Source organism: Alosa pseudoharengus, unplaced genomic scaffold (assembly GCF_046254945.1).
Source record: "Alosa pseudoharengus isolate Yale_2024_CS ecotype anadromous, Long Island Sound unplaced genomic scaffold, YU_APseudo_1.1 YU_APseudo_1.1_scf_13, whole genome shotgun sequence".
NCBI classification, from domain to species: domain Eukaryota; kingdom Metazoa; phylum Chordata; class Actinopteri; order Clupeiformes; family Clupeidae; genus Alosa; species Alosa pseudoharengus.
Window position 1 is genome coordinate 28914051 of NW_027468598.1, and position 19421 is coordinate 28933471.

Here is a 19421-nt window from a genome sequence, read left to right on the forward strand (position 1 = left end):
TACTGGTTAGACTTTGGGTGAGAACCTGTGGACACACAGGGTCATATATTGAGGACGGACCTGGAGCATGGACATTCCTGTGTACCTATTTTGTTTTTACTCCATGGCTATCAAAGCAAAATTTTGGCCTTAAAGGGATACGCCACCATTTGGCCTTAAAGGAGAATTCCGGCAATTTTGAGCCCCTACTGTATGTTCATGCTCTCAGAGTGTAGCCGTGTAGCTGCCTGGTTGGCTGCAGCAACACAAGCTAACTGATTGTTCTTGTACGTTTTAGAACCGTTTTTTCTTGTACCCTCAGTACTCAGTCGGTGACCAAGAAACAGATCCATGTGAGAAATTGCCGGAAAAATCTCTACACCTCTGGCTATCTTATTTGATCTCATCTTATTGACCTTACATATCAGCCCTTATTGTCTGCATCATTTGTTTATCTGATATAAGCAAAGTGTTTGCTTTTACCTGGGCACTTAAGTATGTTTAAGAGATCAAATAGTAAACCATTAGATACATTTTCAGATGAAAACAATTCTTTGCTTCTGATACTGCCTGGTCTTATCTGATGAAGTAAGTGCACAGGAAAAGGCCCTCACTCATTATTCACTCACACAGACTTTTATCAGCTTGTTGTTGTCTTGCCATAGCAGTGCCCTCATGGCATGCATGGCCTTTTCCACCATGTGCCCATTTATGTTCCTGGGAGTTGCAGCAGGTCAGAATGGGCTGTCTGTATGAGGCAGCATGCCTAAATCTTAATGAGCAAACTCGTTGTTGCCCATTCCTCTCTGTCGAGCAGTAGACGCAATGGAAAATATGGAGAGCGAGAACTAGCGAGCGAGCGGGTGCGTTAACAAGCAGCCCACCCCCGCGCTTGCTCAACCCTCGTGCTGGAAAATACGTTTGTGTGGTCCATACCGCGGAGTAATTACCCTTCTGCCGTTATCGATGCACGCTCTAATGAAGGAGAAAAAGATCTCCCGCTCTCATCTCATCTGACGTAGGGTTGCAGGCCTTCTATACACACAGCCCTCACCATTTTCACAGCACGCTCTCTGCTGATTTTGGTGTGATTTTTATAGTAACCCTGCAAGTGAAGTTGAGCTTGCATGGAAAGCTTTTTTTAATCAGAATGCGTCAGGGGAATGCCCCCCTCCCACACACACACACCTACCTACCTACCTTGTCATCTCTCTCATGTCCTGCACCTTGATTAACCCCTTGGCTGCTGTGACGCACACATTGTGATCAATACTGCGTTCCCAGAGGCCACATTGCTTCCGCCTGAAGAGGGGCAGCAGTGGACATCTGGAGGATGGTGCCATCAGTCGCCGCACGCCGGCTAATAAAGTACTTAACCCGGCCATATGGCCATAGGTTAATGTACACAGTCGCTCTGGGCTCCTGGGTCCATGCTTCCAATCCAATCTCTGATGACTCTTGGGGGAGCACCTAAGGTCGTCCTGTGTCTCCTAATTGTCTCGAACCCAGTGAATCATGTCTAGAGAGGCCTGTACAGTAACAGGACGCACAGTCAACTCTGTGACATTACTTAGTCTTAGACCCTGTACACATGTACCCGGATATTTTTTAAAGCTGAAATTTTTTTTATGCGTTTGGGCCTTTTGTCTGCATGTAAACGGTGTTTTAGCTCGCTCAAAACTGATATTTTTATAAACGCTTTATAAAGTGAAGATTTTCTTAAACACCGGTTTCCTTGGATCCGTGGACATGCAAAACGGAGATTTTTTATAAATGATGACGTGAATGTCTGGGGCTAACTTGGTGTACTGACTTCCAATCAGTAGGCTATACCGGAGGGGGATAAAGGGGAGAAGTAATCAAGGATCTTTGGCTATACGCTCCTGGACTTTTCACGTTTTGTAGCTTACTGTAACGTGTTATTTAATAGCAATTCAACCTTGTCGTCCGTCCATACCTAAGAATCGCATTCCGATTTCGTTTTTTTTTTTTGCCACCTACAGTACTGACCTGTCATGAAAGTTTGAACACATAGACAGACAATAGTTTGCAATTGTTGTGTTCTCGTGTGGACAGAGATTTAAAAAAAAAAAAAAAAAAAAGCTAATGTCGTGTGGACGGAATGAAAACAAATAAAAACATGTAACATATCTGGGTACGTGTGAACAGGCTATTAGTTGAGAGTCCACAGAGGGGTGCTGACAGTGATGTATCGCTCCTAAGGAGAGGACACATGGCAGCGTGAGGGAGATTTGAGAGTAATTGTTTCAGGGGAGAGCATGAAAGCATGACTCAGCTTCTCGGTGCTGTTTAGCTAGCTCACTTCCTGTAAACACAGTTGACCTCCTTTTGCTCTTATTGGTAAACATAGTTGGCTCTTAAAACTAGTTTAGAAGCACCCTCCTCTCTTCAGCATATCTGGTGGTGTTGCACATCTGTTATCAAATCAAGTCCTGGCCGAGTTGGGTTGATTGGGACGACGTAATGTGCTTTTGCTTGGCAAAAAGACAAGGCAAACTCTTTTAAAGGCTTTTAACAAGCAGCCCACGGTCAAGCAGATTTAATTATGAGTGGTTGCACATGCCTCCTTGAAAGCCAGTACAGGGTGTTTATAGGGTCATTGGCATGGAAGCTGTCACATGCAAGCCCTGCTTTAAAGTGAAAAGCTGCATCTGGACCTGGATGTCCTGTTGTCCACTCCTCAGTTAGAGCTTGTCTTAACTGCATGAGAGTGTCAGACTATGGCGTAGCAGTGAGTGTTTTCTAGACAAGTTAGACATAGATACTGTTAGGATTTAAGTATCCTTCCAGGCTGACGGGAGATGGCGTTGGACATTCCATCTCATGTGGACCCCACCGAATCAGACTCTGATTAGTGCCAACCTGGCAGATAGCTACTGACGCAGGGGATGCACCCATGCAGAACAAAAAGAGACCGAAAGAAAATAGAAACAGGGCGTCTGACAAAAGTTTGTTGCACTGCACCGTGCTGCACAGCACTGTGTTGCATCGCATCCAGTTATAGGACATTCCAATTCAAGTTTGTAATCAAACTGATTTGTCACTAACGCTCACTCACATCGCATGCAGTTAGCACAGAGTGTCACACAGAACGGATGGCGAAACGCGTCTGTAGTCAAGGGCATGGTGCAATAAATCCTTTTAAAAAGTAACATACAAGAGAGTGCGGTTTCCTCCACTTCCAGATTGACATTTTTAACTCGCACCCAAAATACTTCAATAAGTACGTGAGTAAGCGCGCCTGTATTGCTGAAACTTACAGAGAATGGATACCTTCAAGAGCCCTGTGAAGATGCCGGCTTGCAAGTAGTTGACCTGCCGAAGTTAACTAAAACAACAAGAACATTGACTCGGAACAGCCCTCTCAAATTGATGTTAAATTGGGTCATCTCCTTTCCCTGGCCATCTCATCATTATTGATTATCTCATTTCCCTGATAAAATCACTAACAAATCACTAACTAACATCATAATCTTCACTTCCCATAAGTCTGCTGTAATGAAGAGGGGGGGAAAGTGGCCAAATCAACAGACCCTACTGTAGTTTTAGGCTTTAAACCACGTCATCCTGACAGTAACATTACCTTAGTTGAACCTTATTGTGTCTGTCTAAGCATATTGTTGTCAATCATTTCATGCAGTGCATTTAATATTGTAACCTCTGGGAGAAACAAGAAATTACTCCAGCAAAGGAAAATGTGGTGAGACCATTGCCATGTCTTTAAGGTTGATGAAATATTTAGGAATTGCAATCTTTTTTGTTTTTTGACATTTGGGGGGGGCGGGGGGGTAAAAATGTAAATGCTTTTACAGTAAAAATTAGTACTCTACAGATGCAGTGCAACACTTGCTATACTCCATTGCGACAATAGAATAAACTCTGCTTGATAAAGTAGCACGTCCGTCTGATCTATTTGGTGATTGTGATGTGTATAGCAAAATAGCACGTAGTGCAATGACAGTGATACAAGATGGAAGCGCATGTTTGTAGGAGGCAACTGTGACCTGTATTGCTCTCTGTTAGATGGGAAACTTTAGCTTGATCCTTCTATTCTCAGTATATGCAGGATGTTATGATTTCTGGTTCACTGTTAACCTGCAACCCTGAATCAATCAACCATGCCTCAAAGAAAGCAGTAATAGCTCATTAAAAAAAGGGATGAGAATTTGACAGTCTCCCAGCTGCAAAATATGTGCATGATGAATTACTGAATTCAGAATTCATGTTCCAGGGCCTAGGCACAATCTAAAAAAATCAGATAGATCCAGTGGATGCTAGTTAGCTCTGAAAAGATTGTGAAACAGACAGAGAACACAGCACAGATTGTGTTTCTGACATGCTTGTGGTTCACGTGAGCTAGATGTTGGTCCATTGCCACTGATAATTACTGATGATTATTGAGCTCTGCAAAACAATTCAACTCATAATTGAGTATTTATTTGATTTGATCCATCTCCAGGACCCGGTGGCCAACCACAGCTGAATGTCCCTACTCTGTCAATATTTATGAGTTAGCAACCACATCCACCATAATTGTGTAAGCCACAGTCATTGTGTGAGAATGCATTTTGTCCCCAAAAGCTGTCATAGTTTTGTAGCCTATTCGTATTGTCATCTGCACAACTAGGACAGCAGGAAGGCCACAACAAGCCTGAGTTCCTGTTTATCTGGAAGTTTTCTTTTGGCTGCCCTTTGTAAATAAGTCAGAAGACAAGACTTTTGTAACATGGATACTTAAGTGTCTAGTTCTTCTCTACGGTGAATGTATTTAGGTTTTTATGATGAAACAGTCAGGAGGCATTCAGCAATGTTCTACAATGGTGGGAACATTTATTCACAGATTCTCAGAAAGTTGTAACATTTGCACAAGTACGCCAGTGTTTTGACACTATAATCAACTCCAAAATACACATTAATCAGAAAAGAATTATTGATAAACAGTCATTGTTCTATGAACTGCAAGGCATTTTATAGAGATGTATCTCTGTATCTGTATCCTGGACGATATTTGACTTAATGGTGTTGATTTTTGAGCAAGAAAAACATCTGGGGAATTGTAGACTACAAGAAAACATGCTTTTTCTTCTCCGCCTTGGTCTGGAAATAATTTTTCCACTGCCATTGGTCCACAGAATAACAAAAAGATAGACTCACCCAATGGCATACTGAATGCAGTTGAAAATACATTTGTGAGTATGCATTTGTTTTGAAATGTTGAAAGACCAAAAACATTGATATGATTGTGTCTATAGAGTGTCTCTCACTCCATACAGTTCAGTTATGGCGCAAGGTTCTCCATAAACTGCAGGGAATGTATCCCATCTGGGTGCTGAAACATGTGACCGTGGGGTGAGTTGATAGATGACACTACAGTAGCAGGATCCAGATAGTTTATTTGGACAAATCTTCTCAGGACACATTCGTCTTCTCCTCGCCTTTTGAACACAGCTATTTATTTATTTAAAGATCTGCGAAGGCATGTGCAATCAATCTCAGAGCTCGCATCAGTGTCGCCATTAAAAACAGCGCTAACCGGTGGTCTCGATCAAGAGAGAGAGAGTGCGAGTAAGGAGGAATGATCAGACTGCTCCGGAGAGAAAATAAAGTACAGACTCTGCAATGTGTACAGTATGTTTAATGAGGAAAACCCACTGTCCTGCCAAATCACATCAGTTTACCTAAAACGGATACACCTAGCCGCCGCTGGATTAGCACTGCTAATCCCTCTTTATGATCTGTTTATTTGTTCAGACACTAAAGCAACAAGCTAACTGCTCTACCTGCCAGAGAATGCCCCTTAATGGAGCTGAAGTCGCAGCGCTGGTCACCAGGTCGGCCATGTTCAGCTTCAGCGCACACTAGCGACGGGCACTAAGTAACATCATGCAGAGTCCTAAACTAATGTCAGCACAGTCACCACAGCACACTGCACACAGACAGAAGCTCACAAGTTATCATGACAAGCACATAGCACCACATGGGCTACACAAACAGACAATCACAACATGTAGCGTTTGAAGGGATGGAAGGCTAGAGAAGTGCTTCACATCTATGGGCCCTCATTTGAATGCAGGGCAACGTGCAAAGTCAGTCTGTGAACAAAGTTCTTGTGCATGAACTAACGGCATCATTTGGCTTTCAGCCGTTTCACTCTAGATGTTTGTGCTTCGGATCTTTCTCGTGGTATTAAATTTGCAATTTTGCGTAGTTATTAAGCAAACTTTATTCGACTTTAGACTTAGCACTTTGCCCCGCATTTAATTAGAGCCCTATGTATTAAATGAAACGTATCTAAATGTTAGGGGACCTGAACTGCTGATACACCATATCTCAAATCTATGTGCTTGTTTGTCTGTCTGTCAAGCTGCTATACAAGCTGCCTTCAGATTATACTGCAATATAACCTATTCTCACCTCTTGCCTTCAGATTATACTGCAATATAACCTATTCTCACATCTTGCCTGGTGGTATGGACCCTAGTTTAATTACTTTTGTCCCTGTCACCATTCTGTTTCTTTGTTCTGTTAGCAAAACAGCCAAATGGCTTGGATTGGAATCTACCAGTTGTTTCTAAATCTGGCGCCTAAACCCCCAATATCCCGTCCAAACTATGTGCATCGGTAAAGCTATGACGGAAAAAATAGAGATTTCTTCGATTAATCACTTTGAAGAAACAGTCCGACATGCAGGGCCCTCTGTGACCTCAGGGTGACTGTAATGGAGTGGTGACATTTACATTTCCATGTATCACTCTGGCAGATTGGAATTTAAAATGTTCTGTTTAGTTTGTTTCCAGACGACCAGATGGAACAAAAAAAGCTAAAACCTAATATGTCAGCTGCAGAAGGCTAACAGTAATCTCTCAAGAACATGCACATAGGTCTCTGTTAGTCAGGTTGAGCTGTGGTCGTTTGAGTGACAGCTGCTTATGTGGACTTTTGACACACACACATGTGTGTGTCAATGATCATATGGATGACATATAGTTTTCTTACAATCCAGTCACAAGAGTCATAGCACAGGGAATCACTAAAACATCACATCACTAAAGCATACATTTTAACTTTGAAATAATAATAATTAAAAAAGAAACGTCTAAAAGACAATTGCACAATATGGGCTCCAATTTAAATAACAAAGTGAAAAGTCAGAGCAAAGTGTCTCGAGCATAAACTTAAGTTATTATGTGGGATGTGAGGGCATGAAGCTCACCCATCAATATTTGCATTTAGGATCTTGCTTGTTTTTTTTTTTTTTTTCATGTCAAAATTTAGCAATTTTTAGAAACAAAATGAGACAGAATAAAAACAACTGTGTTTCATTTCATCCAGCTTGCCGCAGTATAATTTTGCAGGACTAAACTTTCTTTTACAGTGCAGGAAAAGCAAATGCCGCCAAGCAACATCCTCACAACTAGTGGTAAAAATACAGTTACATTAATGTTTTGTTTGTTTGCTTGTTTTTTATCAGTGGACTCACTCTTTGAAAACAGTTTGAACATGGCATTGCCTTTAAATGACTTTGATCTCTCTGTCCATTCACACACAATGGACTGAACCATGAAATGCATTCTGATACACACATATTCACTTTTTCCAAGTTTGGTCTGTAAACAGCTCAGAGCATACACTGTCTGGTATGGTCAACCTGAAGATGAGTAGGTGTTCTTTGGGAGTGCGGTCATATGTCATTAGATTGTCCCTAACCAAGGATTCTATTTGATGTCATGGAATTGCATGATGCCAATGTGAGTTCTAGATCTGCACAGTGGAATTCTAGAATGACGTGCCAAAAATCCCAAATGGTCCACATTTGTATTTGGTGTTGAGAGCACCACACTCTGAAGCAGGTGAGGTGGTAGTCTGGGCCAGTCGCCAGGTCAGCAAGCAACCGACAGTTACTGCAGTTTGACCAGCAAAAAATCCTCAACCTTCTTCCTGTAATTTTACACACGCACACACACACATAGAGTGCTATGCACTGCGAGCGAAAGCTTGCATGTCGGCCCCAACCATGTTAGTTCAATGATGGCTGATACACTCTGGCCAGTCAGACGATGCTGTTTGAAAGCTCTGGACCTTTGGCCCTGGGTGTGTCAGAAGACCTCTCTCCACAGTCCTTTGTGTCCCTGGGAGTTTGGATTAATTCCTGGGCTTCCCGAGGAGTAGATCTTTTAGTTGTTTGAGGACAGGGGAATCAGTCGTTTTTTGAATCAGACTACAAAACCGATGAATGATTAGCAGTGCATCTCATCAGTGCATTCAGTACAAAGGTTAGCAACCTTGTTCTGCAGCCCTAAAAACAGTAGTAGTAATATGCAACCGTGCCCTTTGGCCTTTGGTCCATGTCTGGGGCCTTTAGTTCTCACTATACATTCCTTGTCATTTAGTCCAGAATCACAGAATCTGTTTTGTTTTGGATAGGTCAAGATGCCACAGGTGGCACCAGCACATTCACTGGTCCTCATCTACATGCCCTGGGCCCATTTAGGGAGAATTTTTAAAATGGCTGCCAGTAGCAGTTTGTAGGTGTCACCTGTCCCCTTTGAACCTTGTCCCCTGACCTGGGTGTCTTCTGCCCTCACTGCTGGGGGAGGCTGGCATAGGCTTTGGCCTGCAGGGCGGCGCCGATGGGTGCTCTGGCCTCGCTGACCTCCAGGGGCAGTGACAGGGCGGTGTGCGCGGTGGCCTTGACGGCGTTGCCGGGGAAACGGCAGCGCAGCAGCTGCCGCAAGTGGCGGAAGACGGCCTTGCGGAAGAGGATGAAGATCCACGGGTCCACGATGGGGTTGAGCGCCGAGAAGCGGAAGGAGATCAAGTTGAGGTTGTCGTTGCCGGTCGGCGAGATGGCGCTGACGTAGCCACAGATCTGTGAGGGAGGGACATAGCAGCACAGAGAGACAGAGAATAGTTAGGTTCAACAGACTGATGAACAGAGACACAAGATGAAGGTTGAAGTGAAGAGATGTGTGAAGTGAAGAGATGTGTGACAAACGCAAAAGTTAAATAAACGCAAAAGGACACATCGCACGAGGCAGCAAAACTGTCACAAACGGGGAACTTGGTTCTAGATTATAACTTGGTTCTAGATTATAACTTGGTTCTAGATTTTAAATTGGTTTGCACCATTTTACAGCACTTCTGTGTACACGTAACTTTGACATCATGTAACATGTGACTTTGACATCATGACAGCATGGGTGATTTTATACTAGGAGGCAGGGAAAACTGCCTTAATATGTTATAATGTTCAGAGTTTTGAATTGCAATCAAGAGTTTTCAGTAAGGAACAGGTGCATAGTTATCAGTGGGGGAGCTGAAGAGTTTTCAGTAAGGAACAGGAACATAGTTATCAGTGGGGGAGCTGAAGAGTTTTCAGTAAGGAACAGGAACATAGTTATCAGTGGGGGAGCTGAAGAGTTTTCAGTAAGGAACAGGAACATAGTTATCAGTGGGGGAGCTGAAGAGTTTTCAGTAAGGAACAGGAACATAGTTATCAGTGGGGGAGCTGAAGAGGCTCTGTTCCTGGAGTATGCAGAGGGTGGATGAAGTGCTGGGGTGGGAGATGAACAGGGACACATGACACGCATGGAGAGAGCTCTTAATTCGCTGAGTCCTCAAGGGGACATACAGTACTGCGAAAGACGGAAACACCATGCCCACAGACCCAGGCTGTTTGGGAGGGGGACCACTCGGTACTGATACAGCGACTACTCCCCAGCGACTACACTCCAAACGCTGCCATCGCGCGCCTGTGTCCCTCGCATGGTCTTCCTAACAATTCAATTCAATTCAACTTTATTTCACCATGTATACAGATACTAGGATTTGATTTGGTCTTCTCCATGCAGTCAACACAGTAAAACAGAAAGTCAAAAAACAAAGACAAAAACACGATACAAGGACAAACAGAACCATTATGAGCAATAAATTAATAGGCATGTAGATAGTGCTGTGTAAAATAAACTAAATAAAAAATAAAGTGCAATGAAGTCCAAGTTTAAGAGTTATTTAGGAGGGCTATTGCTTGGGGGGAAAAACTGTGGCGGTGGCGTGATGGTGCATGTTGATGCAGACCGTAAGGGAGGATGTTAGCACACTCTCAATCCAGCCACCATTTAGGCTGTTAGGCTAGAATTAGAGCTTTCCTCCTCAAAAATCTGCTCTTTTTTTACCAGTTATTAACGACAAGGAAAATGTTCTGTCATCAGCGCCCAATGGTCGGCCGGCGAGAGGCAATTCCCCAGGCCCGGTCAATTTCCTAACAGAGACTTTTTAAACAGCCGCTCTCGCAATTAAGGAAACATACACACACACACACACTTGCCGGGTGTTGTTTCTGGGTTGCTATGAGATCTGGAGGATGATGAATGACAGAAGGCTGGGATGTGACACACTCACACACAAACACTCACGGGCAGCAGGGTAGGGTGAGAGCGGACGAGCTCTGGCACATATAAAGAACATGGCACCTCCGGAGTGTTTTTTTCTGACCTAGAGAGAACGACCTCGCCATCCATCCCATAGAGACACCTCGCCCAGCTTAACGTCAGCATCTCCATTTAGTGGGGAAAGCTTGGGAAGACCTTGCCCTCCTGCCTCATACAGAAAGACTTTGCCGTCCCACCCTGTGGTTACCAGAGTGTCAACGGCAGAGAAGACACTGAACATGTGCTACGCAATTAAAAGCCGTTTTCTGGCAATATATATATATTGTTTTTGTCTGTTTTTGGTCTTATGCATAACACACCATACTGTCACAGGCATTAGCGGAATGGTAATCGAGAGAATTCCCGGTCGACTAGTAACGTTTTTGAGGTTGGACTGATTACTGTGACCTTGGACATGGACATCACTGTTAGTATAAATTCTTACAGCAGCCTGGACGGTGCGATTGCAGACCCTCTCTCTCACTCCCTGGGGCCCCTCCCCTAAGCCCTGGTAAAAATGTGGTGATCACTATGATGACCTGACATACAGGTATGAGATGGGTACAGACCACTGAAGACTTTAGATTAGTGGCCATGGCATGTTTTAAGTAGCCCTGGACTTCCCCCGAGGGAAGCCGTGGGAAGTTGAAATGTTCCAGTAATATTTCGTGCCCTACTCCACGCCTGGTGACAGGGAAGTTTTTGGTGCAGAGTCGTGTTATTGTAAATTTGCAGATGTGTGAGCTTAGTCAGAATGTGCAATAACAAAAAAAAAAAATGTCAACGAAAACATAATTATGGCCTACATAAAACATAATATGTTTCATAATAAACATAATAACATTTCATAATATGTTTTATGTATGACCTAACCTGCTCTTTGAAGGCCATTATGCCATTTCAGTATGAAACCCAATACGCAAACCACTGATTGTATATGCAAGCTAATGACCTCACATTTGTTATGCAAGTAGTTTACATGGCAAGTGTAATTCCTGTATGTTTTTACAGGCCTTTTCCCCATTTGAGCACCCAGGCAACACTTGATTGGTCCAACACAGACCTCGAGTAGAGCCAATGGTTAGTCCTGACCAAAGATTCTAGAACAGAGCAAAGCTCTAAAATCTTTGGTCCTGACTGAGAGTCAGCAGTCCTGACTGAGCACCACATACACAGCACAAGACAAAGATATTTACGGTCATGGAAGACCAGAGAGCATGCTGGGATATCCCAGAGGAGACGTGGTGCTACAACATACATGGGCAACATACGGCCCGCGGGCCACATCCGGCCCGTGGGCTTTCCCTGACCGGCCCGCCTAAGGTCCGTGAAAGAAACAATAGTCAAGAGCCCAGCATAGAGATAATGCAAGCAAATCAATATTGTTGTTTTTATTTTGAAAGCGACTGCTATTTGTACGCCCATACATTTGTGCGTGTGTAACAGGACAAGGTCCACGCCCCTTGCTTAACCCAGTAGTGCCATTGCGAGTGGCTCTTTGCATTCGGAGGTGAGCCAATTAGCGTAGGGAAGTGGCTACTTAAATTGTAACTTTTAATTTGAAGGCTGACGTCACAGCTGCATACTGTTGGTTGTCCACCTGACTCCTGCCTTCACCGCGGGATCCCTTGTGCTCTTTTGGCCTCCTGCTCACTGTGCATGCATCCAGTGACATTCCTGGTAGGTTATCGTGGCATTGCGTGAGTAGTAACGTTTCCTAAATGTTGTAGGCTAGTATAGCTAACACAAACTTTGGGGGTTTTAGGATTTGCTGTCGGCTGCTGAACATGGGCCTCATAGCCGACCTCAGCTAATTGGTATGTAATTTTAACCGTCTTCAAAATAATATGTAGCTTGCGTGGGTTTTTAATTGTATCTTTTTCGTGTAGCAGAGCTTGCGGTAACACAAGGAGCGGCAACATCAAGGCATCTTGGTTCAAGTTCCGAACGCTGCTGTTTTGTTTTGTTTTGTTTTGTTTTGTCGACACAATGCAGTTGCCTTTACGTCGGCGTAAACCTTTCAAAGTTTTGTGTCTCTTATGTCTGCGTCGCTCACCACCGCAAAGGTTGTTAGAACAAACTCCTAGCCTACTGCTGCTCGTTGGCGATACGAAGTGTTCATTTCAAAACGTTACTGGCAGATAGACAGTTTACAATCGGATAACCCCGTAATTGTAACCAAAATATGTCTGAGTTTATTTGCAAAGCTTATGTTAGCGAACTAGTATGATGCTACTACCCACAGGTTGCTTGAAGCAGCCGGCTCAACACACAGAGCGAGTTGACCAATCACAGTTATGTGCATAAAGTTAAAGCAAAAACATAGCCTACATTTTTAAAATAGTTTTCTTTGTGCATGTTGATTAACTAATGACAGCCTACTATTGTCTGCTCCACATTTTCGTAGTCTAATTCTGCATAGAGTTAATTTAATGATGGTAATGATTTAATGATGAAATATTGCTGAGTGTTGATGAAATGGTGGCACTGACAGGCCTATCGGTTGTAGGCTACCGACTCCTTCACATTTTCATGACCTAGCCTAATTATATAGATAGTGTAGTACTTTTTTATATCAGTCTTTGAAAACTGAAAAAAAATGTCAATGTCAAAAAATCATTTTCGATTAAATTAAATACTGGACATAGATTAAATATTGCTGTTTTTCCTTTGTCTCCCTCACATTTTCATCTGTTCTTACGACTAGTAAAGAAAACCATATGATTTACTTAATGTTATACAAGAACAGAATAGAATTGAACAGAATTGAGTTCAGACTTGAGTTCGGTATTTTGGGTCCGGCCCTCCTCAACAGTCCCAGTTTGTCATGTGGCCCCTTGGGGAAATTAGTTGCCCACCCCTGTGCTACAAGCATGTACACCAGTGGTCCCCAAACTACGGACCGCAGGCCGGATACGGCCCGCCACCTCATTTTGGGTGGCCCCCCAAAACATGTCCGTGGTATATAGCAACCTATATATCAAACTATAACCTCCGCAATTTCCCCCATTCATTCTCTATGGCGAGTCTAAACAGTACACATGTAATACTCTTTTAATCCACTGGTGGTTATTTTGGCGCTGTTTCGCGTTTGCCATCAAAAACGGAATGAAATGTAGGCCTACCTGCAAACAATGTAAGAGGCCTATGCTGACTGCATCAGTGCTCAAAGTATTGTACAAGTTTATCAATTAATTGTTAATAACTAACTAACCAACTGACTTTCTGGGATAATTATTTATATTTTGTATTCACTCGTTCAAATGTTCATAGGCTTACAAAGAGGTCACAAGTTCAGTGAAAGTTAGAATGGTGGTCATTTCAGACCACTTCAGCGCTTCATAAAATGATTATAGTTTGAGAACTTTACATTTTCAGAGTTCAGAGTTCACACATTTTTAATAAAATATACTTTTGGGAATGCAAAAGTCTTTTTATTAGTATTATTTAATTTGAGTTACGTTTTACACTGATATGGCATGATGGCAATATAAACACAGCTAACAATGGTATTAAATTGCAATAGCCTATAGATTAAATGTAATGGAATATTCAACTAAGGTAGACTGCTGTTGTTCACAGCACTAAGCTATTTATGGTTACTGATATACTCCGAGTCTCTGGCCCTCTCTTAGAGCCAGGCATAGTAAGCTGGCCCTCGGAAGAAAACGTTTGGGGACCACTGATGTACACCATATACAATCCAGGATGTGCGCCAGGGTGTGTTTGTGTGTGCGTATGTCTGTGTTTGTGTGTGTGTGTGCACATGCCCAGGAGCAGCATGCGTACTGTATGTGTATCTATAAATTGTAATGAGTGTGTGTGTGTGTCTAGCGTGCATGTCAAGGCTTCTTTATGCCCCAGCGTTGACACACTCATTAGCCTCTGTGTCTGTCATTTGTCCAGCTGTTTACCCTCGCCTGTCAGCAGTGCACTGTGTATCGCCCCTGCTGGCACGCGTCACAGGCTACCGCGCCACTGTTTGTTTCTCTCCCGCTTGCCCTGCCAGCGGTCCAGCACGAGGGGAGACGCACGCAGACCCACTGGCCAGGTTCAGCGCCGGACCTGGCGCTGATGCGACATTTGGCCCCGGGGCAAAAAAAAAAACTGGGACCATGATTCTTTCCACAGTTCAGAGCAGTGTGATGTTAGAGGGGAATTTACCAGCACCCTGTGCAGTTACCGGTCAGAGGGCAAACATGACCCGGTTCTGCAGAAAGTACGTCACCACCACCACACCACCACAGAGGGGGTGGGGTGCAGAGGGGGGGGGGGGTGTGTGTTATGAAAAACAAGAGCTGGACGCACTGAAAACTGGAAACCCATGGGAAAGTTCTGCACAGCGTGCAACAGATATAGCCTCATATCAGGCCCAACACTCCGTTCAGTCATGGCCATGACTAAATTAGGAAGTCATGTAGCACCTTCATAAGCTATCTGACAACCATGTTATCCTTTCCTCTTCACGGACGCCAAGATGAAAAAAAAAAACGGAGGGAGATAACAGAGAGGATTAAAAGAACAACACACCTCCGTGGTTTATTTATGTCCCTGTGATAATTGTAATCGGACTAGACCAGGCTATTGAGCCAAAGGCCATAGATCATGTGACTGTGTTTTGGCTGGACTGGAAAGAGCTACCCTAACATTTACATTACATGGAGTTATTTAACAGAGCCTTCCTCATCCACAGCATGAAGTGTGGAAAAACATCCCATCAGCAGCACTCTCAAGGACCAACACTTGACCCTCAAAACAACACCAGTTTTATCAGTGCCTCTGCAGAAGCACTATGCAAACTCAGGGCAACTGATTGGGCTAGAACTGGCCAAGTCTTCTGCTAGTGCTATTATAAATCTGTACAATATGACTCCTACGGACTTTCCCCTAAAGATGGCAGCAAAGATGGCAACATTTCCGGAAAGGTACTGGCTTGATGAAATTCATTCTGGACTCTCTATCCGACCACATAAAGACCTCGGGATACTTTGGTTTGGCTTTAGGGACCCTCTACTCACTACCACGTAAGTGTAATGTTGTTTGGAACTGTAGAAGAGGTATAAAAATAGCATTTTGTAGAGGCGAAATAATATGCCCTTCTCACTTCCACGCTAACAAGTTTTGACTAAAAACGGTAAAATCGAACTTTCTCAAAACACATCCGAATGACATGATTTTGATCTCAACTCAACGTGTGTACTCCCAATTATCCATAAATTGATCTAAAGTGCATTTTACTCCGGATAATTCCTTTAATAGCCCGTCAGCCAACCAGAACATGTTTACTACTTAACATGTATGAGTTAATGTGGCCCTGATGGGACACAGATGGAGGACAAGTGTTTCTGAGAGTCCACTAGGAATACTGCTGTCCGAGTCTCCCCCACAACTTTCTATTTCAGTGCAGTACTTGCTAATTCAGTGCAGCCTTTGTCATTCTTATGCATGCAAAACAAACGCATAAAAATTACAAAACTGGCTCACTGCAAGAGATTCCTCTGCAGAAACTGTTATTGTTATTGTCCACAAAGCAACAGCAACATTATGAGCATGCAGAAATAAGACAGAGACAGACAGACCCCTTAGCGTGACCGATTAGAAAGAGAGGGAGATGTCTAAAGCGTGAAGTCACATAATATGGCATCAGGAGTAGATTTGTGCGATAGTTACAGCCGCCATTTCAATATTCCCCCGTAACTTTAACCATCTTGTGGGATGCCCATCGGGCCTCTCTGCGGTCTGTGGATGCCCAGGCTGTGCCCGTCGCATGCCTTCCTCTGTGGAACACATCTGGAGGACTTCACCTGCCGTCTCCGTCCTGCCAGTCATGCCATGTGGCCAAAACAGCCGCCAACTGAGCCATCACGTTCTTCACGTTGATCACGCATACCTCACACCTCCCAGTCCCCCCTTGCCCTCTGTTTCCCTCTCCTTATACTGTATATAATGACTCTTACTGTTTGTCATCTACTGCTGCAAGTGGAGCTGAAACCCACCAATAGATGAACCAGGAACCCCCCTCTCTCTCTCTTCCTCTCTCCCTCTGTTTCTCTCTCTCTCCCTCTCTTTCTATCCCCTTTACCACCTCCTCATATGGGCCTGGTGTGGTGTTCTCTCCTGACAGCAGGGCACAAATCACGCGTCCAGGGCCCAGGGGAGCAAGCGCCTCTCGGCCTGACGGACAGGTCACATAACACATAATAACACATTTAACAGCAACAGCCACTGGGGCTGTCCACTGTCTATCAGTCTCACCTAGCCATCCAGGGAGGGCAAGCTGCACACACTTACACACACAGATACAAAGATACACACAGAGAAGATACACACTTTTTAGACACACACACACACACACACACACACACACTTTCAAACGTGCACTTTTAAGAACAGACACACTTTTGGAATCTGAATACATCCTGCATTTGTTAAATGTTCCGTTAAATGTTTTTGCCAGTAAAGCTGATTAATTTTAAAATAGTTAGAGAGCACATAGTTGGTGTCCTGCACTGTGGAAGACTTCTGGCATGGCTGCTATGCTGAAGCAAGCCTAGCCTTGGCAAGAGCTTCCCCCATGTTTGGGGAAGTCGGGAAGTGATGGAGCACGGCGCCGGGTGGTGGCTGATTAGGTGGAAGTGTTTCAGTAAATGGGAGGAGCTGGTGACTGTGGTCACCTGAGGAATCGGCTTTGGCTCGGTGGGCTGGAAAAACTGACCGCGTGTACGCTGTGTGCTGCGGTGCTGGATGAGGGGTTAGATCGAGCAGAGACGGAGAGACAGAGCTGGGTGCTCTTAGTTGTCACACGGTCAAACAGAAGAAAGACCATGGAAAAAGGTGTGTGAAATATCACTTTGTTTGAGGATGTCGCCAAATGGAATCCCAGATAACAGCTGTGTGTGTCTGGACAAGGTCAGACATGCCAGATCCACTCTCAACCTGGCCCACAGGCTCTTGCTATCCAGTATAGGCTCAATGCCTTCGTCTACTGACGAGGACTTATCTCAAGAGTCTCTGACCAGTCCCCAGAACTTCATCAGGGATAAGTGATTACCACACTGAAACTATAGATTGATCCTTTATTGATCCCGTGAGAGGTCAGTTTGAAGTCACAACATCTGGGGCCGTGCCCTTCTATGAAGTGGTCCAATATTGTGGCCACCCACGGGCTGGTTATAATAATAACGCAGGCCTGATGACCCCTACCCAGAGAAAGAGGAATCCCATAGATCGCTATGATCCCATAGATCGGTACTCTGCTAGCAGTCAATTACTCCCTATTGGCAGATCACTAATGGTTTTGGCTCTCAATAGATTGGCTGGCCATCCATGGCAACCTGCACACGAAAACAAGAGGAACTGGAAGAATGATGGTGGCTATGAACTGCACATTACCATAGAATCCACTATGATTCCTGTCTTAGGGCCCTATCATGACATTCTAAAGTGCATCGTCACTCGTCAAAAGTCTATTCAAATTTAGTAGGATGTCCAGTTCACATTGGGAGGGGTTTCGTTCTCAAAAGTGGAGCGCATGGCGTAACAAGGTGTTCCTAGGTCTTTTAATCAGTCATATGGGTGTGTTTGGGGCGTAACATCATTTTAAACCAATGAGAATGACATCTGTCATTCCCTTTAACGGCGCAACGCGCGATATGTCAAATAAATGCATCGGTATTTTGGCATTCAACGGCGCATTTGAAGGAGGCTGCTTGCAAGACCGTATGGAATAGTCATTCTTAAACCATGCTTTACTAAAACCTAGCATAGCCTTCACGCATTTGCACTCGTCTATTATTTGAACTCATTGGCAAAGTGAAACTAACTTCACCAAGGAGTCAGTCAACGACAAGACAGTTATATGCAGTTACTTTCACTATTGACTGACAATGGGTTACCATAGAAAACATAGGCTGGAAAAAGCAACACTTACCCTAATGTTGCTCAAATGACTAAATAAAACAACATTTATCCTGCAGAGGAGTTGCTTATATCTCGTGACAGTGCGTCTTCAGCTGTGCTCCATACTTGTCTCTCGCCTCTCCCCTAATCACTTTTAACCGTCATTACCAATTTGCAAATGATGGTGAATAACTACTCATCATGAGATGTACAGTATTTCGTAATATCTTTATTCTAATTATGTTTACCATTGTAATCGTGCAATTTGTAATGCTTTGCATGGACGTGCGCTGGTGTGCGTTCATGAATGATAGAAGGATGGTGCGTGCACCTGCCAATATGACTGTTGACATGCGCTCTTAAAATAGCATATGAACAACTCGCCATTGACTTCTGACCAGGTTTAGGTGGTGTATGATAGCGATTTTTAGACAATGCGCCAGGTCCCTCCCTAGGTTGTTAATTGCCACACCCCTGGGCGCAATGCTTAAAAAATAAAGGTGCAAAATAACGAATTCAACTTCGCGCCGGTGAATAACGAACTTTACGCCATGCGCTGGTGACCGAAAATACAGCCCTTAGTCTTTTGTTCTGGACTTGTGTGACAATGTTAATGAATGAATAGGTGATTTCGTGTGTACTGTATGTGGCGTGTGTGTGTGTGTGTGTGTGTGTGTGTGTGTTTTAGTTTGTTTATTTGTTTGCATCTCGGTAGAGTCACAAGAGTCACCCTTTTGACATGTATATCACTGTAGCTTCATAATTTGGAACACATCACGGTCATAATGAAAGTGCTCAGTCATCAGCCACTCATCTAAGTCTCTGTTTTGCACGTGTGTGTTTAACCCCCTTTCTCTTAGTTCTTGGTACCCAGACGGTATGGTCTGTGGTTTCATGACCCATATCTAATGTTTATAGTAGGGTTGCCGCATCACCACATGCTTTCATTGTAGCAACATGTCAGGCATGTAGAGGACAGAGTATACTTGGAAGGCCTTGCGTTGGCGAATTTACCAGAAATTCCTATCAAGTGATGGGACACAAGGGTTTCGCGTTACGCAAAACAGAATAATGACTGGAAACTATTTCCAG

At 43.9% G+C, this 19421-nt stretch overlaps 1 protein-coding gene across 2 annotated transcripts in view; it reads right to left on the minus strand.

Annotated features, from left to right (window-relative positions):
• Positions 1 to 4805: 4805 nt before the first annotated feature.
• ptgir (prostaglandin I2 receptor) overlaps positions 4806 to 19421 on the minus strand; it is a 58736-nt gene continuing 44120 nt past the window's right edge. For both annotated transcript variants that reach the window (XM_076282780.1, XM_076282779.1), the window contains one exon: positions 4806 to 8869. In XM_076282780.1, coding sequence (XP_076138895.1) covers positions 8582 to 8869 — 288 coding nt within the window. In that variant the 3' untranslated portion in view covers positions 4806 to 8581. The remainder of the gene's footprint in view (positions 8870 to 19421) is intronic.